The sequence below is a fragment of the Coregonus clupeaformis genome, chromosome 8 (genome assembly GCF_020615455.1).
Source record: "Coregonus clupeaformis isolate EN_2021a chromosome 8, ASM2061545v1, whole genome shotgun sequence".
NCBI classification, from domain to species: domain Eukaryota; kingdom Metazoa; phylum Chordata; class Actinopteri; order Salmoniformes; family Salmonidae; genus Coregonus; species Coregonus clupeaformis.
The window spans coordinates 11,551,304-11,570,436 of record NC_059199.1 but is presented as its reverse complement, the minus strand read 5'-3'; the positions used below and the strand labels follow the sequence as shown (position 1 = coordinate 11,570,436).

The 19,133-nt window shown below is 41.3% G+C and overlaps 1 protein-coding gene across 1 annotated transcript in view; it reads left to right on the top strand.

Moving 5' to 3' along the window:
* The window catches only part of LOC121571093 (ankyrin-2), a 143,582-nt gene that overhangs the window by 38,051 nt on the left and 86,398 nt on the right, over positions 1-19,133 (top strand). The window contains exons 3-4 of the mRNA XM_041882382.2: positions 11,702-11,800; positions 18,983-19,081. Of these exons, the coding sequence (XP_041738316.2) occupies positions 11,702-11,800; positions 18,983-19,081 (198 nt within the window). The remainder of the gene's footprint in view (positions 1-11,701; positions 11,801-18,982; positions 19,082-19,133) is intronic.

The following is a 19,133-nucleotide window of genomic DNA, read 5'->3' as shown; positions in this document are numbered from 1 at the left end:
AGATAACATACAGTAGGCCAACTCAGGGATCCCCGCCAAGGAGAATTATCCCTGCTGTTAAACCACCTCCCTCCGTCCCTCCCTCCCTCCCTCCCTCCCTCCATGGGGGCAAACGACAGAGGCAGCCATTCATCTCTGAAGTCCATAGAGAGGGACTTTTAAAAAACGACTGCTCCGTTCCATTTGGGTAGTGACAGGTGTTGAGGTGCTATAGCACCCTGTCTGGCTGGCATTGAGTTATTCCCAATGCCATCTCTGAGGAGGACGTTTGTTAAACAAGGACAGGTTCAAAGGTGTACATTCTACAGGGAGTTTGTAAGGAGTTTGTTTACACTCTACCTTCAGTACGGTATTGGGGGCAAGGCCCAACAATTACACTGTACTAAAACAGAAATAGAGCTTGTTTTTGCTGTGATGTGAGGACAAGCGAAGTGAACAGGTGGTGCACCCTTCTGCGTCAAATGCAGCAAGTATTTCTGCCTTCCTCTCTGTTATACAAGCTCCTTCAGGGCAGAAAACATCCCATACTTTTCTTGTAGAATATATTACACACTTATTTTGTATACAGCTGTAGAGTAGACCCATGTGTTCTCACTACCAGTCCTAAGCATAGTTTCCCCATCCGTAGGGGGCCTTGCTGTAAGTACAGGGGCCCTCTGGAGCAGTTATGTTCAGCATAAGCAGGGCCCGCGTGACAGTCTGTTTGGGCTGACCAGGCTACAGAGGAGATTACTTATCGACTGAGTGGCCCTTTTTAAACAGCGGACATATGCTCCCTGGTGAAAGAGTAATTGAATCAGTGCTCGGTCACTGACACTCGCCCCCTGGGCCACAAGACAGAGTAGTATAACCATATAACTTCTCCTTCTGCTGTTCTTGTACACATACAGTATATACAGTATATATATAATATCTAACAATACACAACAATACACACATATCTAAAAAGTAAAATAATTGAATTAAAAAATATATAAATATTATGACGAGCAATGTCGGAGTCTGGAGTGTAAATATATATTTACACAAAGTAAAGGAATGGAATTAAGAAATATAGAAATATTAGGACGAGCAAACAATCACCCAATGCTCTTAAGGAATTCGTGAATGTCATGGATACATTAGAACTAGTAGATACATGGAGGCTTAAATATCCTGATCTAGTGAGATATACATGGCGTAGACTCAATCAAGCTAGTCGTCTTGACTTCTTTCTTATCTCATTCTCGTTGGCACCAAAAGTTTAAAAAGTGTTGATAGGGGACAGAATGTGGTCGGCCCATCATATAATTGGCATATACATTACTCTTACTGAATTTCCACATGGGCGAGGATATTGGAAATTTAATCAAAGCCTATTGGATGATAATTTATTTTTAACTAGGACAAAGGAACTTATAACTGACTTTTTCCGACATAACATAGGTACAGCAAATCCCCTTATTGTATGGGACACCTTTAAATGTGCCTTTAGAGGCCATGCAATTCAGTACTCATCTCGAAAACAAAAGCAATTTAGGTCAAAAGAGTTTATACTAACAAAGGAAATAGAAAGTCTAACAGAACAGATAGATGGCAATAAAAACTGTAACATAGAGGCTCAGAATAAATTAGAGGAAAAACAAACAGAAATGGAGAAACTTATTCAAGAAAGATCAAGTTTAATATATTATAAAAATAAAGCAAACTGGATGGAATATGTGGAAAAATGCACCAAATTATTTTTTTTATCTTCAACATAGGAATGCTACCAAAAATAATTTCATGAAACTGGTTACAATTGATGGAGTAACCCATGATTCACCAAATTATATTTTGAAGGAGGAAACAAAGTACTTTAAGCATATGTTTTCGTTTCAGTCGCCTCCATCTCCTCTAACTGAAGCTAATTGTAGAGATTTTTTTTCTATTGATAATGTAAAATTAACAGCCATACAGAAAGACTCATGTGAAGGTGAAATTACAGAGGCGGAACTTCTGGATGCAATTAAAGACTTTAAGTCCGGGAAAACTCCAGGGTTGGATGGCATACCAGTCGAGGACCGTTATTAGCATGTTTTAACCACTCCTATGTAAATGGTAGATTATCTGACACTCAAGAAGAAGGTCTGATCTCATTATTACTGAAACAGGATACAAGTGGAAAATATAAAGATCCAGTCCATTTAAAAAATTGGAGGCCCCTTACACTTCAGTGTTGTGATGCAGAAATTCTAGCAAAATATATAGCGCATAGAGTTAAAAAGGTATTGTCGGATATGATTAATTCTAATCAGACAGGTTTTTTACATGGAAGATACATTGGAGATAATATAAGGCAAGTATTGAAAACAATAGAACATTATGGAAAATCTGAGAAACCAGGCCTGCTATTTATAGCAGACTTCGAAAAGGCATTTGATAAAGTACGACTGGGGTTTATTTATAAATGCCTGGAGCATTTCAATTTTGATGAATCTCTTATAAAATGAGTCAAAATCATGTATAGTAACCCTAGGTGTAAAATAGTAAATAATGGCTATTTCTCAGAAAGTTTTAAACTGTCAAGAGGAGTGAAACAAGGTTGTACACTATTGGCATATCTATTTATTGTGGCCTTCGAGATGTTAGCTATTAAAATCAGATCCAACAATAATATCAGGAGATTAGAAATCCAGGTCTTAAAAACAAAGGTGTCTTTGTACGCTGACGATTCATGTTTTCTTTTAAATCCACAACTAGAATCACTCCACAGCCTCATAGAGGATCTAGATACATTTTCTAACCTCTCTGGATTACAACCAAATTATGACAAATGTACTATATTACGTATTGGATCAATAAAAAATAAAAAATGTACATTACCATGTAGTTTACCAATAAAATGGTCTGATGGTGATGTGGATATACTCGGAATACATATCCCAAAGGAAATAAATGATCTCACTTCAATAAATTATAATAGAAAGTTAGCAAAAATAGATAAGATCTTGCTACCATGGAAAGGTGGGTGCCTGTCAATTTGTGGAAAAAGCACCCTGATTAGCTCTTTAGTATTATCCCAGTTGACCTATTTGCTTATGGTCTTGCCTACGCCTAGCGAACAGTTTTTTAAATTATATGAGAAAAAAATATTCCATTTTATTTGGAACGGCAAGCCAGACAAAATTAAACGGGCCTATTTATATAATGAATATGAATTCGGAGGACAGAAATTATTAAATATTAAAGCATTAGACCTATCACTAAAAGCTTCAGTCATACAAAAGTTATACTTAAATCCGAACTGGTTCTCTAGCAAATTAGTAAGATTGTCTCACCCAATGTTCAAGAATGGCCTTTATTCAGATTACAACCACTCACTTTCAGTTATTTGAAAAGGAAATCATCTCCCAGATATCACTATTTCTAAAACAAGCCATAGAAAGTTGGTTGCAATTTCAATTTAATCGTCCAGAAACGACAGAACAAATAATGCAAAAAATATTGTGGTTAAACTCAAATATACTAATTGACAAAAAAACATTTTTTTGACAAAATGTTTTAAAAAGGTATAATCTTTGTAAATTATATCATCGGTAGGACTGGTGGAGTTATGTCGCACATGCAGCTAGCAAAAACATATGGAAATGTCTGCTCTACCCAAAATTACAACCAAATAATTGCATCCTTACCGCAAAAAATGGAAGAGGAAAGTGGAAGGGGGAGAAAGTAAGGAACTTATCTGTCGGCCTTGCATTAAAGAACATAATTGGTTAAGGAAAACTTTGATAAATAAAAAAGTATATCAGTTTAATTTAAGGACCAAAGGATTGACAGCCGTCCTATATAGATTGCAAAATAGTTGGGAAGAGATTTTTGACGTACCGATCCCATGGCATAGTGTTTATGAACTGAAACGCAAAACGACACCGGATTCAAAACTTAGAATCTTTCAATTTAAATTATTATATAGAATTCTTGCTACCAATAGAATGTTATTTATATGGGGGATACAATCTTCCCAGCTCTGCAGATTTTGCTGCGAAGAGACAGAATCATTAGATCATTTGTTTTGGTACTGTCCATTTGTAGCTTGTTTTTGGACACAGGTCCAGGAATGGCTAAAGGATTGCAATATTTACCTGGAGCTAACCCTGCAGATAGCACTACTGGGTGATCTGAAAAGTAATAGTCAATCGATCAACAACATAATAATACTATTAGCAAAATTTTTTATTTTCAATTCTCAATCTGTAGAAACAATGAGAATAGAAAGGTTCAGAACTTTTGTAAGAAATCATAGTACAGTTGAAATATATATGGCAAATAGAAATCCTATATGGATGGTGTTAAAAGATAGATGGGAGGTGTTGAATGGAATTGAAGGATGGGACTAATAACAACTAACAACAAACAATAACAAGATAACTAATAATGTAGGCACGCTGTGTCCATAATAAGTGTATTGGTTGTAGGTTGGGAGCTTTTGTGAAGGAGCACAGTTAGAAAGATATGGCATATAGAAGCAAACCGGATGGACATCATGAAAATGATCGGAGAGGTTGAGAGTAGAAGAAGTTCAGGAGAAAGAACAAACAAAATGTAATTATTGTAAAATTGACTGTGTCCATAAAATGTAGATAGTAAGTATAAACTGGAAGTAGAGGCCTAAGCATTGTTGTTCACTAGTTTACGCCATGTAGGGAAAGGGTGGCGGGGTTGGAAAGTAATAAAGGGGAATATACACTGCTCAAAAAAATAAAGGGAACACTAAAATAACACATCCTAGATCTGAATGAATGAAATAATCTTATTAAATACTTTTTTCTTTACATAGTTGAATGTGCTGACAACAAAATCACACAAAAATTATCAATGGAAATCAAATTTATCAACCCATGGAGGTCTGGATTTGGAGTCACCCTCAAAATTAAAGTGGAAAACCACACTACAGGCATACCGCCCCAACAGATCCACAGATGATGCAATCTCTATTGCACTCCACACTGCCCTTTCCCACCTGGACAAGAGGAACACCTACGTGAGAATGCTATTCATTGACTACAGCTCAGCATTCAACACCATAGTGCCCTCTAAGCTCATCACTAAGCTAAGGATCCTGGGACTAAACACCTCCCTCTGCAACTGGATCCTGGACTACCTGACGGGCCGCCCCCAGGTGGTAAGGGTAGGTAACAACACATCTGCCACACTGATCCTCAACACGGGGGCCCCTCAGGGGTGCGTGCTCAGTCCCCTCCTGTACTCTCTGTTCACCCATGACTGCATGGCCAGGCACGACTCCAACACCATCATTAAGTTTGCCGACGACACAACAGTGGTAGGCCTGATCACCGACAACGATGAGACAGCCTATAGGGAGGAGGTCAGAGACCTGGCCATGTGGTGCCAGGTCAACAACCTCTCCCTCAACGTGACCAAGACAAAGGAGATGATTGTGGACTACAGGAAAAAAAAGAGGACTGAGCACACCTCCATTCTCATCGATGGGGCTGTAGTGGAACAGGTTGAGAGCTTCAAGTTCCTTGGTGTCCACATCACCAACGAACTATCATGGTCCAAACACACCAAGACAGTCGTGAAGAGGGCACTACAAAGCCTATTCACCCTCAGGAGACTGAAAAGATTTGGCATGGGTCCTCAGATCCTCAAAAAATTCTACAGCTACACCATCGAGAGCATCCTGACTGGTTGCATCACCGCCTGGTATGGCAACTGCTTGGCCTCTGACCGCAAGGCACTACAGAGGGTAGTGCGTACGGCCCAGTACATCACTGGGGCCAAGCTTCCTGCCATCCAGGACCTCTATACCAAGCGGTGTCAGAGGAAGGCCCTCAAAATTGTCAAAGACTCCAGCCACCCTAGTCATAGACTGTTCTCTCTGCTACCGCACGGCAAGCGGTACCGGAGTGCCAAGTCTAGGTCCAAAAGACTTCTCAACAGCTTCTACCCCCAAGCCATAAGACTCCTGAACAGCTAATCATGGCTACCCGGACTATTTGCACTGCCCCCCCACCCCATCCTTTTTACGCTGCTGCTACTCTGTAAATTATTTATGCATAGTCACTTTAACTCTACCCACATGTACATATTACTTCAACTACCTCAACTAGCCGGTGCCCCCGCACATTGACTCTGCACCGGTACCCCCCTGTATATATAGCCTCCCTACTGTTATTTTATTTTACTTCTGCTCTTTTTTTTCTCAACACTTTTTTTGTTGTTGTTTTTACTTTTTTTTGTTAAAATTAAATGCACTGTTGGTTAAGGGCTGTAAGTAAGCATTTCACTGTAATGTCTGCACCTGTTGTATTCGGCGCATGTGACCAATACATTTTGATTTGATTTGATTTGATCCAACTTTGATGTAATGTCTTTAAAACAAGTCAAAATGAGGCTCAGTAGTGTGTGTGGCCTCCATGTGCCTGTATGACCTCCCTACAATGCCTGGGCATGCTCCTGAACAGTCTGTGGTGCAACGTGGCGTTGGTGGATGGAGCGAGACATGATGTCCCAGATGTGCTCAATTGGATTCAGGTCTGGGGAACGGGCGGGCCAGTCCATAGCATCAATGCCTTCCTCTTGCAGGAACTGCTGACACACTCCAGCCACATGAGGTCTAGCATTGTCTTGCATTAGGAGGAACCCAGGGCCAACCGCACCAGCATATGGTCTCACAAGGGGTCTGAGGATCTCATCTCGGTACCTAATGGCAGTCAGGCTACCTCTGGCGAGCACATGGAGGGCTGTGCGGCCCCCCAAAGAAATGCCACCCCACACCATGACTGACCCACCGCCAACCCGGTCATGCTGGAGGATGTTGCAGGCAGCAAAATGTTCTCCACGGCGTCTCCAGACTCTGTCACGTCTGTCACGTGCTCAGTGTGAACCTGCTTTCATCTGTGAAGAGCACAGGGCGCCAGTGGCGAATTTGCCAATCTTGGTGTTCTCTGGCAAATGCCAAACGTCCTGCATGGTGTTGGGCTGTAAGCACAACCCCCACCTGTGGACGTCGGGCCCTCATACCACCCTCATGGAGTCTGTTTCTGACCGTTTGAGCAGACACATGCACATTTGTGGCCTGCTGGAGGTCATTTTGCAGGGCTCTGGCAGTGCTCCTCCTGCTCCTCCTTGCACAAAGGCGGAGGTAGCGGTCCTGCTGCTGGGTTGTTGCCCTCCTACGGCCTCCTCCACATCTCCTGATGTACTAGCCTGTCTCCTGGTAGCGCCTCCATGCTCTGGACACTACGCTGACAGACACAGCAAACCTTCTTGCCACAGCTCGCATTGATGTGCCATCCTACCTGAGCCACTTGTGTGGGTTGTAGACTCCGTCTCATGCTACCTCTAGAGTGAAAGCATTGCCAGCATTCAAAAGTGACCAAAACATCAGCCAGGAAGCATAGGAACTGAGAAGTGGTCTGTGGTCACCACCTGCAAAACCAGTCCTTTATTGGGGGTGTCTTGCTAATTGCCTATAATTTCCACCTGTTGTCTATTCGATTTGCACAACAGCATGTGAAATTTATTGTCAATCAGTGTTGCTTCCTAAGTGGACAGTTTGATTTCACAGAAGTGTGATTGACTTGGAGTTACATTGTGTTGTTTAAGTGTTCCCTTAATTTTTTTGAGCAGTGTATATATATTTTTAAAGGATATGTATGTGTATGTATGTATGTATGTATGTATGTATGTATGTATGTATGTATGTGGGTGTGTATGTGTGTGTGTGTATGTGTGTATATGTATATGTGTATGTATGTGTGTGTGTGTATGTGTGTATATGTATATGTGTATGTATGTGTGTGTATATATATACAGTGGGGGAAAAAAGTATTTAGTCAGCCACCAATTGTGCAAGTTCTCCCACTTAAAAAGATGAGAGAGGCCTGTAATTTTCATCATAGATACACGTCAACTATCACAGACAAATTGAGAAAAAGACATCCAGAAAATCACATTGTAGGATTTTTAATGAATTTATTTGCAAATTATGGTGGAAAATAAGTATTTGGTCACCTACAAACAAGCAAGATTTCTGGCTCTCACAGACCTGTAACTTCTTCTTTAAGAGGCTCCTCTGTCCTCCACTCATTACCTGTATTAATGGCACCTGTTTGAACTTGTTATCAGTATAAAAGACACCTGTCCACAACCTCAAACAGTCACACTCCAAACTCCACTATGGCCAAGACCAAAGAGCTGTCAAAGGACACCAGAAACAGAATTGTAGACCTGCACCAGGCTGGGAAGACTGAATCTGCAATAGGTAAGCAGCTTGGTTTGAAGAAATCAACTGTGGGAGCAATTATTAGGAAATGGAAGACATACAAGACCACTGATAATCTCCCTCGATCTGGGGCTCCACGCAAGATCTCACTCTGTGGGGTCAAAATGATCACAAGAACGGTGAGCAAAAATCCCAGAACCACACGGGGGGACCTAGTGAATGACCTGCAGAGAGCTGGGACCAAAGTAACAAAGCCTACCATCAGTAACACACTACGCCGCCAGGGACTCAAATCCTGCAGTGCCAGACGTGTCCCCCTGCTTAAGCCAGTACATGTCCAGGCCCATCTGAAGTTTGATAGAGTGCATTTGGATGATCCAGAAGAGGATTGGGAGAATGTCATATGGTCAGATGAAACCAAAATATAACTTTTTGGTAAAAACTCAACTCGTCGTGTTTGGAGGACAAAGAATGTTGAGTTGCATCCAAAGAACACCATACCTACTGTGAAGCATGGGGGTGGAAACATCATGCTTTGGGGCTGTTTTTCTGCAAAGGGACCAGGACGACTGATCCGTGTAAAGGAAAGAATGAATGGGGCCATGTATCGTGAGATTTTGAGTGAAAACCTCCTTCCATCAGCAAGGGCATTGAAGATGAAACGTGGCTGGGTCTTTCAGCATGACAATGATCCCAAACACACCGCCCGGGCAACGAAGGAGTGGCTTCGTAAGAAGCATTTCAAGGTCCTGGAGTGGCCTAGCCAGTCTCCAGATCTCAACCCCATAGACAATCTTTGGAGGGAGTTGAAAGTCTGTGTTGCCCAGCGACAGCCCCAAAACATCACTGCTCTAGAGGAGATCTGCATGGAGGAATGGGCCAAAATACCAGCAACAGTGTGTGAAAACCTTTTGAAGACTTACAGAAAACGTTTGACCTGTGTCATTGCCAACAAAGGGTATATAACAAAGTATTGAGAAAATTTTGTTATTGACCAAATACATATTTTCCACCATAATTTGCAAATAAATTCATTAAAAATCCTACAATGTGATTTTCTGGAATTTTTTTCCTCATTTTGTCTGTCATAGTTGACGTGTACCTATGATGAAAATGACAGGCCTCTCTCATCTTTTTAAGTGGGAGAACTTGCACAATTGGTGGCTGACTAAATACTTTTTTCCCCACTGTATATATATATATAACATGGGGGATTGGAAGTGATGCAGACAATTACATTGATGGAAGTTACAATCTATCTGCAATATTAAGCTGATCTACGCCCAAATAATAAAAAAATCATAATAATAAAATACAAATAAATATTAGGACGATCAATGTCGGAGTCCGGAGTGTAAATATATATATATATACTCCGGACTCCGACATTGCTCGTCCTAATATTTCTATATTTCTTAATTCCGTTCCGTTACTTTTTAGATTTGTGTGTATTGTTGTGTATTGTTAGATACTGTACTGTTGGAGCTAGGAACACAAGCATTTTGCTACACCCGCAATAACATCTGCTAAATATGTGAATGCAACCAATAAAATGTGATTTGATTTGGTTGTAGTAAGAGCATTGTGAGTGACTACTAGGTCTAGTCTTCTTTCCCATCATTAGACTGCAAGAGGGCAATTCATGAGGGAAATAATAGTAGCCATGCTTTCCTTTCATCATCTCCTTCTCATTGGCCAACCTCTCTTTACCTCCCGCCCCTTCATTTCTCTGCTCTCTCATTGGCTCCGTCCGACATGTCGATTCTGTCAATCATCCCCTCATATTGTGGTGTTTTGGGAATTAACGCTTGGGTTCCTTAATCCGCAGGGTAATCCGCCCAGAGTGATATTGAAATGTAATCTTCATTTCTCTCCTTCCCAGGCATTTAGGATCTATTTATAGCCCCAACAACAATATCTTAGTAGGATCAGGACCGCACTGATACAGAGGGAAATCACCCAGTCTTATGCCAAGTTGAACTGGGACCAGTTAGTATATCTGTCTTGATATATCTGAGTTAGTCTTGGACGGATGTTCTGATCTAGGGTCAGGTCTTATGGGATGTCTGGAAAGATATGTAGTAGGCGTGGGTGGTATCCAGATTGTCATACCTTCATATTGACTTTGTGCCTTACCGGGATATTCAGTAATACCGGCACTGAAAACAAGGGGCGCTATTCTCAAACCGCACTGAGCCTTTGTAATCCGAAGGTTAGCAATGCTAACAGGTATATGTAAAATCTCATAGAGAATGCAAACTAAATGCTAACGGGCACATTGCAAAAATGTTATACAGTCTCTGACCTAAAGTATTTGCAGGATAGACATCCCAGCTCATAAAGTTATGCAAGTAACAAACAAATTCTACTCACAGTTTGCTGTTACCAAGCGAAAATGTATTTTGGAAGAAGCTAACCACTTAGCTAGATAGCTAACTAGCTACTAAATTAGCAAATTAAATGCTTAACAGCAGAGCATTTAGCACATTTTAGACAGTTAACTTAATAGTTATTAGATATCTAGCTGGCAAACATTTAGTTGTGAATTCCATACTGTAACTACATCAACTGGTGAATGGTGCACAACAGTGAGTGACTCACAAGGCTCCGGTCTCTAGTCGTTGTGTGCTCGTAAACAAACACCACTCGACTGGGGACTGTTGGTAAGCTTCATAATGAAAAATGATGTGACAGTTGAAATGAAGAACGCAATCTTTTTATCTCCTAACGTATTGCACAAGTTGACTTAAGTAGCTACAAATATTCAAATGTATAAAAAAAAAAAACTTCAAAGAAATAGTTTCAATGGTATTGAAACTATTTTCTAATATCCTGGTATACGGTATATACAGTTACCACCCAAGCTTAATAGGTAGACTAGCCATGCATAGATCATAGCAATGCCTGACTGCTGTTTTGGGGACAGTTGCATTCAACGAACAGAATCACACACCACACACCAAGCAAACACACACAAACACACACACACACACAAACACACACACACACACACACGCATGCACACACACACACACACACACACACTGCTAGGTTTTATTAATACCACCAGGCCTACATAGTAAATCCTGGACTGGCCCTAGTCCACCACCATCGTGACACGGCACAAATTCTAACCTCCAGTACTGGCTTTGATATACTCACCCCGTCCAGTGTGTGAGTAGCCAACACGGTTTCACAGCCAAGAGAAGGAGGGAGGGAGAGAGAGAGAGAGAGAGAGAGAGAGAGAGAGAGAGGGAGAGGGGAGAGAGAGAGAGAGAGAGAGAGAGAGAGAGAGAGAGAGAGAGAGAGAGAGAGAGAGAGAGAGAGAGAGAGAGAGAGAGAGAGAGAGAGAGAGAGAGAGAGAGAGAGGCTCCATTAGGTTATGGACCTAGAGGTACACCAAGTCACTTCTCTCGTTCTTTTTTCTCTCTTTCGTGTCAATCCTCCATTTTGTTTTGAAGTTGTGTCCCCTCTTCTCTTCTTCCTCAGAATGGGCTCAACGCGTTGCACCTGGCAGCTAAGGAGGGCCATGTGGAGCTGGTCCAGGAGCTGCTGGAGAGAGGCTCGGCTGTGGACTCGTCCACCAAGGTGGGTTCCCTTAACACTCTACCGTATGTGACGCTAGCACAGGTAGGTAGGCTATTGATTCATCCACAACTGAGTAGAGTAAGACTTGTGAAGGACTTAGACTTTTGGATTGAAATCAAATATCATAATCAAGTGAAAGTACTCCAAAGATGACATCAGGTTTTGTTTTTCTTCAGCGGTGAAATCTGATTGGTTTGACGCCTAAAGGCAACTGTGCATTGTTTTGGTTTGGTTTGGCTTGATGTTTTACTTTCCAACTGGGATAAAATCTTTCAAACAACCCAAAAATGGGATGCATTTCTCAGAAAAGTCTGCTCGTTCATGGTATCGATCTCCAAATGTGGTGCCCAAAACCTGGATCAAGTGTAACACACGGGGTTAACCAGGTCAAAGTCCTGAAATGGCTATAGTCAAACGCTTGCCCTACATTAACCTGACTCTTAACCTTTTCACTACCATACCCAGGGTGGTCAGCCTTATCCCACTGCCCAACACCCAATGCACTGCAACCTAACTGTAACCTAATGCTGTCACATGACTGTGCATTCTAGCTTCAGAGTACTGGGGTGTAGCAGGCAGGAAAGAGGATACAGCTAGATTAAATTTAGATGGAGGTACTAATGCCAAGCTGTGGAAATGGAGAAGGTCTATTCCTTCTAAGCAACTTGTTTGGGTGTCCTGTGACTTGTTAAATGTTGAAACGTAGATTCAACACTTATACAGTTGGTGTTTTTGCCTCGTGGTTGGTGTTTGAATGGCTGGCATGGTGCCATTTGAGGTATTTTTTTGTATTTTATTAGGATCCCCATTAGCTGTTGCAAAAGCAGCAGCTACTCTTCCTGGGGTCCACACAAAACATGAAACATGACATAATACAGCTCAAGGACAGAACTACATAAAACATTTTTAAAGCACACGTAGCCTACATATCAATACATACACACAAACTATCTAGGTCAAATAGGGGAGAGGCTTTGTGCCGTGAGGTGTTGCTTTATCTGTTTTTTGAAACCAGGTTTGCTGTTTATTTGAGCAATATGAGATGGAACGGAGTTCTATGCAATAATGGCTCTATATAATACAGTACGCTTTCTTGAATTTGTTCTGGATTTGGGGACTGTGAAAAGACCTCTGGTGGCATGTCTGGTGTGGTAAGTGTGTGTGTCAGAGCTGTGTGTAAGTTGACTATGTAAACAATTTGGGATTTTCAACACATTCATGTTTCTTATAAGAAGAAGATGTGATGCAGTCGGTCTCTCCTCAACTCTTAGCCAAGAGAGACTGGCATGAATAGTATTGATATCAGCCCTCTGATTACAATGAAGAGCAAGATGTGCTGCTCTGTTCTGGGCCAGCTGCAGCTTAACTAGGTCTTTCCTTGCAGCACTGGATCACACGACTGGACAATAATCAAGATTAGACAAAACTAGATCCTGCAGAACTTGTGTCAAAAAAGCAGAACATCTCTTTATTACGGACAGACCTCTCCCCATCTTTACAACCAATGAATCTATATGTTTTGACAATGATGGTTTACAATCTAAGGTAACGCCAAGTAATTTAGTCTCCTCAACTTGTTCAACAGCCACACCATTCATTACCAGATTCAGCTGAGGTCTAGAACTTAGGGAATGATTTGTACCAAATACAATGCTCTTAGTTTTAGAGATGTTCAGGACCAGTTTGTTAGTGGCCAACCATTCCAAAACAGACTGGAACTCTTTGTTAAGAGTTTCAGTGACTTGATTAGCTGTGGTTGCTGATGCGTATATGGTTGAATAATCAGCATACATGGACACACATGCTTTGTTTAATGCCAGTGGCAGGTCATTGGTAAAAATAGAAAAAAGTAGAGGGCTTAGAGAGCTGCCCTGAAGTACACCACTCACATTTTACATGTTTAACATTAGAAAAGGTTCCATTAATGAAAACCCTCTGTGTTCTATTAGATAGATAGCTCTGAATCCATGATATGGCAGAGGTTGAAAAGCCATATCACAAATGTTTTTTCAACAACAGGTTATGGTCAATAATATCAAAGGCTGCACTGAAATCTAACAGTACAGCTCCCACAATCTTCTTATTATCAATTTCTTTCAACCAATCATCAGTCATTTGTGTCAGTGCAGTACATGTTGAGTGCCCTTCCCTATAAGCATGCTGAAAGTCTGTTGTTAATTTGTTTACAGAGAAATAGAATTGTATTTGGTCAAACACCATTTTTTCCAACAGTTTGCTAAGAGCTGGTAGCAAGCTTATAGGTCTGCTGTTAGAACCAGTAAAGGCCACTTTACCATTCTTGTGTAGCGGAATTACTTTGGCTTCCCTCCAGGCCTGAGGACAAAGACTTTCCTCTAGGCTCAGATTAAAGATATGACAGATAGGAGTGGCTATAGAGTCAGCTACCTTCCTCAGTAGCTTTCCATCTAAGTTGTCAATGCCAGGAGGTTTGTCATTATTGATCGATAACAATAATGTTTCCACCTCTCCCACACTAACTTTACAAAATTCAAACTTGAAATGCTTTTCTTTCATTATTTGTTTTTTTATGGAGGAATACGATGGCTCACTGTTCATTGTTGGCATTTCCTGCCTAAGTTTGCCCACTTTGCCAATGATGTAATCATTTAAATAATTGGCAACATCAAATGGTTTTGTGATGAATAAGCCATCTGATTTGATGAAAGATGGAGTTTAATTTGTCTCTCTGCCCATCATTTCATTTAAAGTACTCCCAAAACATTTCCATAATCCTTTATATCATTGATCTTGGCTTCATAATACAGTTTCTTCTTCTTTTTGTTGAGTTTAGTCACATACTTTCACAATTTACAGTAAGTCAACCAGTCAGATGTGCAACCAGACTTATTAGCCACTCCTTTTGCCACATCTCTTTCAACCATACAGTTTTTCAAATCCTAATCAATCCATGGAGCCTTAACAATTCTAACAGTCAGTTTCCTAACAGGTGCATGTTTATCAATAATTGAAAGAAGCAATTTCATAAATTCATCAAGTGCAGCGTCTGGATGCTCCATATTAATCACATCAGACCAACAAATATCTTTTACATCATCCACATAAGAGTCACAGCAAAATCTTTTGTATGATCTCTTATACACTATTTTAGGCCCAGCTGTTGGAACTTTGGCTTTCCTGGATATAGCCACTATATTGTGATCACTGCAACCAATGGGTACGGATACAGCTTTAGAACAAAGTTCTACAGTATTAGTAAAAATGTGATCGATACATGTGGATGATCTTGTTCCTGTAGTGTTTGTAAACACCCTGGTAGGTTGATTAAAAACCTGAACCCAGAACGCTGGTTTCTCCCAAACATTATATATCCTGAATTTACTCGTCTTGTGTTTAATATAATTTACTGGGTCATGTTTAATTGTGTTTACTGTACATTACTCATTTTAAATGTTTATTTTGACAACACAATAGGCCTACCCCAAACTTGAGGTAGATTGTCACTGAAACAAGTGTCTTGACGTGACTTGTTAATCACTGTGTCCTAATTAAAAGCATTGAGGGATTAATCCCAGGCTGTTGCTGGTATGAGGGATAACTCTCCATTATCACTGGCTGTCTGTGTCACAGCATCATTAGGAAAGCATTATCTCTGGCTGTTTGTGTCACAGCAACATTAGGAAGGCATCATCTCTGTCTGTCTGTGTCACAGCATCATTAGGAAGGCATTATCTCTGGCTGTCTGTGTCACAGCATCATTAGGAAGGCATCATCTCTGGCTGTCTGTGTCACAGCATCATTAGGAAGGCATCATCTCTGGCTGTCTGTGTCACAGCATCATTAGGAAGGCATTATCCCTGGCTGCCTGTGTCACAGCATCACTAGGAAGGCATTATCTCTGGCTGTCTGTGTCACAGCATCATTAGGAAGGCATTATCTCTGGCTGTCTGTGTCACAGCATCACTAGGAAGGCATTATCTCTGGCTGTCTGTGTCACAGCATCATTAGGAAGGCATTCTCTCTGGCTGTCTGTGTCACAGCATCATTAGGAAGGCATCATCTCTGGCTGTCTGTGTCACAGCATCATTAGGAAGGCCCCCTCAACTCCATCACTGAGCCATGGGTGTCTGTGGATATGCCTGTCTGTTTGGGTTGTCACATCTCCAGTCAGTGATGGATTGAATGAATGATGATGGGTGATAAAATTATGAATAGGAGTGGCTGTAGAGTAATGAGATGGCGGTATGACAGTCATTTGTGTGGTAATGAAAATATCATAACACTGATGAGGGAGGGAGGAGGGTATAGTTAGTAATAAGAGGTTTGGTCAGAGTGCCAATTATACTGTGCTATTTGGGGGTCTCTTTTTTTCGTGGGACCATGATAAAAAAATATTATGGGTCAAATATATAGTAAACTAAATGTATTACCTTTTAATTTGGCATGAACACAACCAGTCATGATGTTTTCATCTTATTGTCAACAAACCACAAGTAGGCTACCAGCGCATGTTCATCCACTCCAAAATAATTCCAGCATTCAAAGTCTCGACTCGCGTCATTTGATAAATGGAAAGAGACATCTGTTACAAAACACCAAAAAGTGTAATGACATCTGGTGATTGTTTCTGAGTGCGGTTACATGCACACAAAAATGTTTTTTGTTGTTGTAGATAATCAGATTAATATAATAGTTTGATTAAAGTGTTTACATGCTTTGCAAGAATAAACTTTTCCCTAATAATCCTGTTTACATGGACACATCTGAAATCAGGCTACCTGATGGCAGACCACTCATAAGTAAAAATGTATGCACGCATGACTGTAAGTCGCTTTGGATAAAAGCGTCTGCTAAATGGCATATTATTATATATTATTACTGCAGTGTGCTAAATCAGGGCCACACAGAGTGATTATTGATAGTCTTAAACAAATCTACTATGAAAAGTATACACCTCACGCACATAGTTATAGGCTTAAAAAAAGAAGACACCTGTACCATGTCAGATATAGAGTTGAAATATATTACATTTTGAGTTTGCATCCCAATATTACGCTTTATATACATCACAGAAGACTGAAATCTAACAAGCTGTTTGACATAGAAACAGTGGATTTTCGTCGTAAAAATAATAATATATGTATTAATGATGGGTGAAATTATAAAAAATATTAATAACATTCCACCCCATGAGGCCAAAAAGGGCGCTTTTGATCATTGACTGCAGGAAAGGGCTACGGCGTTTACATTTTCTAATATTTCGAAAGATTGCTCAGAAAACCAGGTGTTTTAATCGGCGGATGCTTACTTCCATTTTGACCTGACGCCGATTAAGATGAGCAGAGTAAGGTGTTTACATGACTATTGCGTAATCGGCCTACTGCCATAATCAGTTTAATATCGAATTATTAGTGTGCATGTAAACTTACTCATTGGGTCCACACTCTTGTAGCCTGAATTAATTGACGTGTCTCGCTTTCAAAAGGACCTTTTTGTAGAATGAAAAGTTGGGACACCTGAAAATGGCTGAGATACGGGACTGTCCCGGGATGTGCAGCCACATGGAACAAAAATCATTTAAACCATGACACAGAGGTGGGGATGTTCATTTAATTTGGAATATGCTTTTATTTTAACATGTACCACTGTAGCAGTACAATTTGCATTTTAAACAAATAGGAGAATGGCTAAATTAGCATTATTTAGAGGGGGACTCATGTCTCATTCAGGGGGTCTGAGACCCCTCCTGGGCCCCCTGTAATTCGCACTCTGGGTTTAGTATGCATGAAATTCAAAAATGGACAATTCAATATTAATAGTAATATACACTACATGACCAAAAGTCAAACATCTCATTCCAAAATTATGGCCATTAATATAGAGTAGGTCCCCCCTTTGCTGCTATAACAGCCTCCACTCTTCAGGGAAGGCTTTCCACTAGATGTTGGAACATTGCTGTGGGGACTTGCTTCCATTCAGCCACAAGAGCAGTAGCGAGGTTGGGCACTGATGTTGGGAGATTAGGCCTGGCTCGCAGTCGGCGTTCCAATTCATCCCAAAGGTGTTTGATGGGGTTGAGGTCAGGGCTCTTTGCAGGCCAGTCAAGTTCTTCCACACCGATCTTGAAAAACAATTTCTGTATGGACCTCGCTTTGTGCACGGGGCCATTGTCATGCTGAAACAGGAAAGGGCCTTCCCCAAACTGTTGCCACAAAGTTGGAAGCACAGAATCATCTAGAATGTCATTGTATGCTGTAGCGTTAAGATTTCCCTTCACTGGAACTAAGGGACCTAGCCAGAACCATGAAAAACAGCCCCAGACCATTATTCCTCCTCCACCAAACTTGACAGTTGGCAGTATGCATTGGGGCAGGTAGCGTCCTCCAAACCCAGATTTGTCTGTCGGACCGCCAGATGGTGAAGCGTGATTCATCACTCCAGAGAATGTGTTTCCACTGCTCCAGAGTCCATTGACGGCGAGCTTTACACCACTCCAGCCGACACTTGGCATTGCACATGGTGATCTTAGGCTTGTGTGCGGCTGCTCGGCCATGAAACCCATTTCATGAAGCTCCTGATGAACAGTTATTGTGCTGACGTTGCTTCCAGAGGCAGTTTGGAACTCGGAAGGGAGTGTTGCAACCTAGAACAGACAATCTTTACACGCTACGCGCTTCAGCACTCGCCGGTCCCGTTCTGTGAGCTTGTGTGGCCTACCACTTCGCAGCTGAGCTGTTGTTGCCCCTATACTTTTCTACTTCACAATAACAGCACTTACAGTTGACCGGGGCAGCTTTAGCAGGGCAGAAATTTGACGAACTGACTTGTTGGAAAGGTGACATCCTATGACGGTGCCACGTTGAAAGTCACTGAGCTTTTCAGTAAGGCCATTCTACTGTCAATGTCTATGGAGATTGCATGGCTGTGTGCTCTATTTTATACACCTGTCACCAACGGGTGTGGCTGAAATAGCCGAATCCCCTAATTTGAAGGGGTGTCCACATACTTTTATATATATATAGTGTATGTTGTAAGGCCTATACAGGGCAAAGCAGTTCTTGTCATATTCATGAGTCTGAGGTGAAAGGTGAACCTCTTGTTATGTGTTTTAACTTGCTCTTTAGCAACTGAACCCACAGTGCTCCATGTTTTCCTTGTCCTCTGATACTGCTGTAAGCACTGTCTGTGTGTTCTGTCCACCAGAAAGGGAACACAGCCCTCCACATTGCCTCTCTGGCCGGACAGGCAGACGTGGTGAAGATACTGGTGAAGCGTGGAGCAGAAATTAACTCTCAGTCTCAGGTAAGAGATACAGTAGCAGGGCGGCAGCCATCTTGCTTTCGTCTCTAATCCC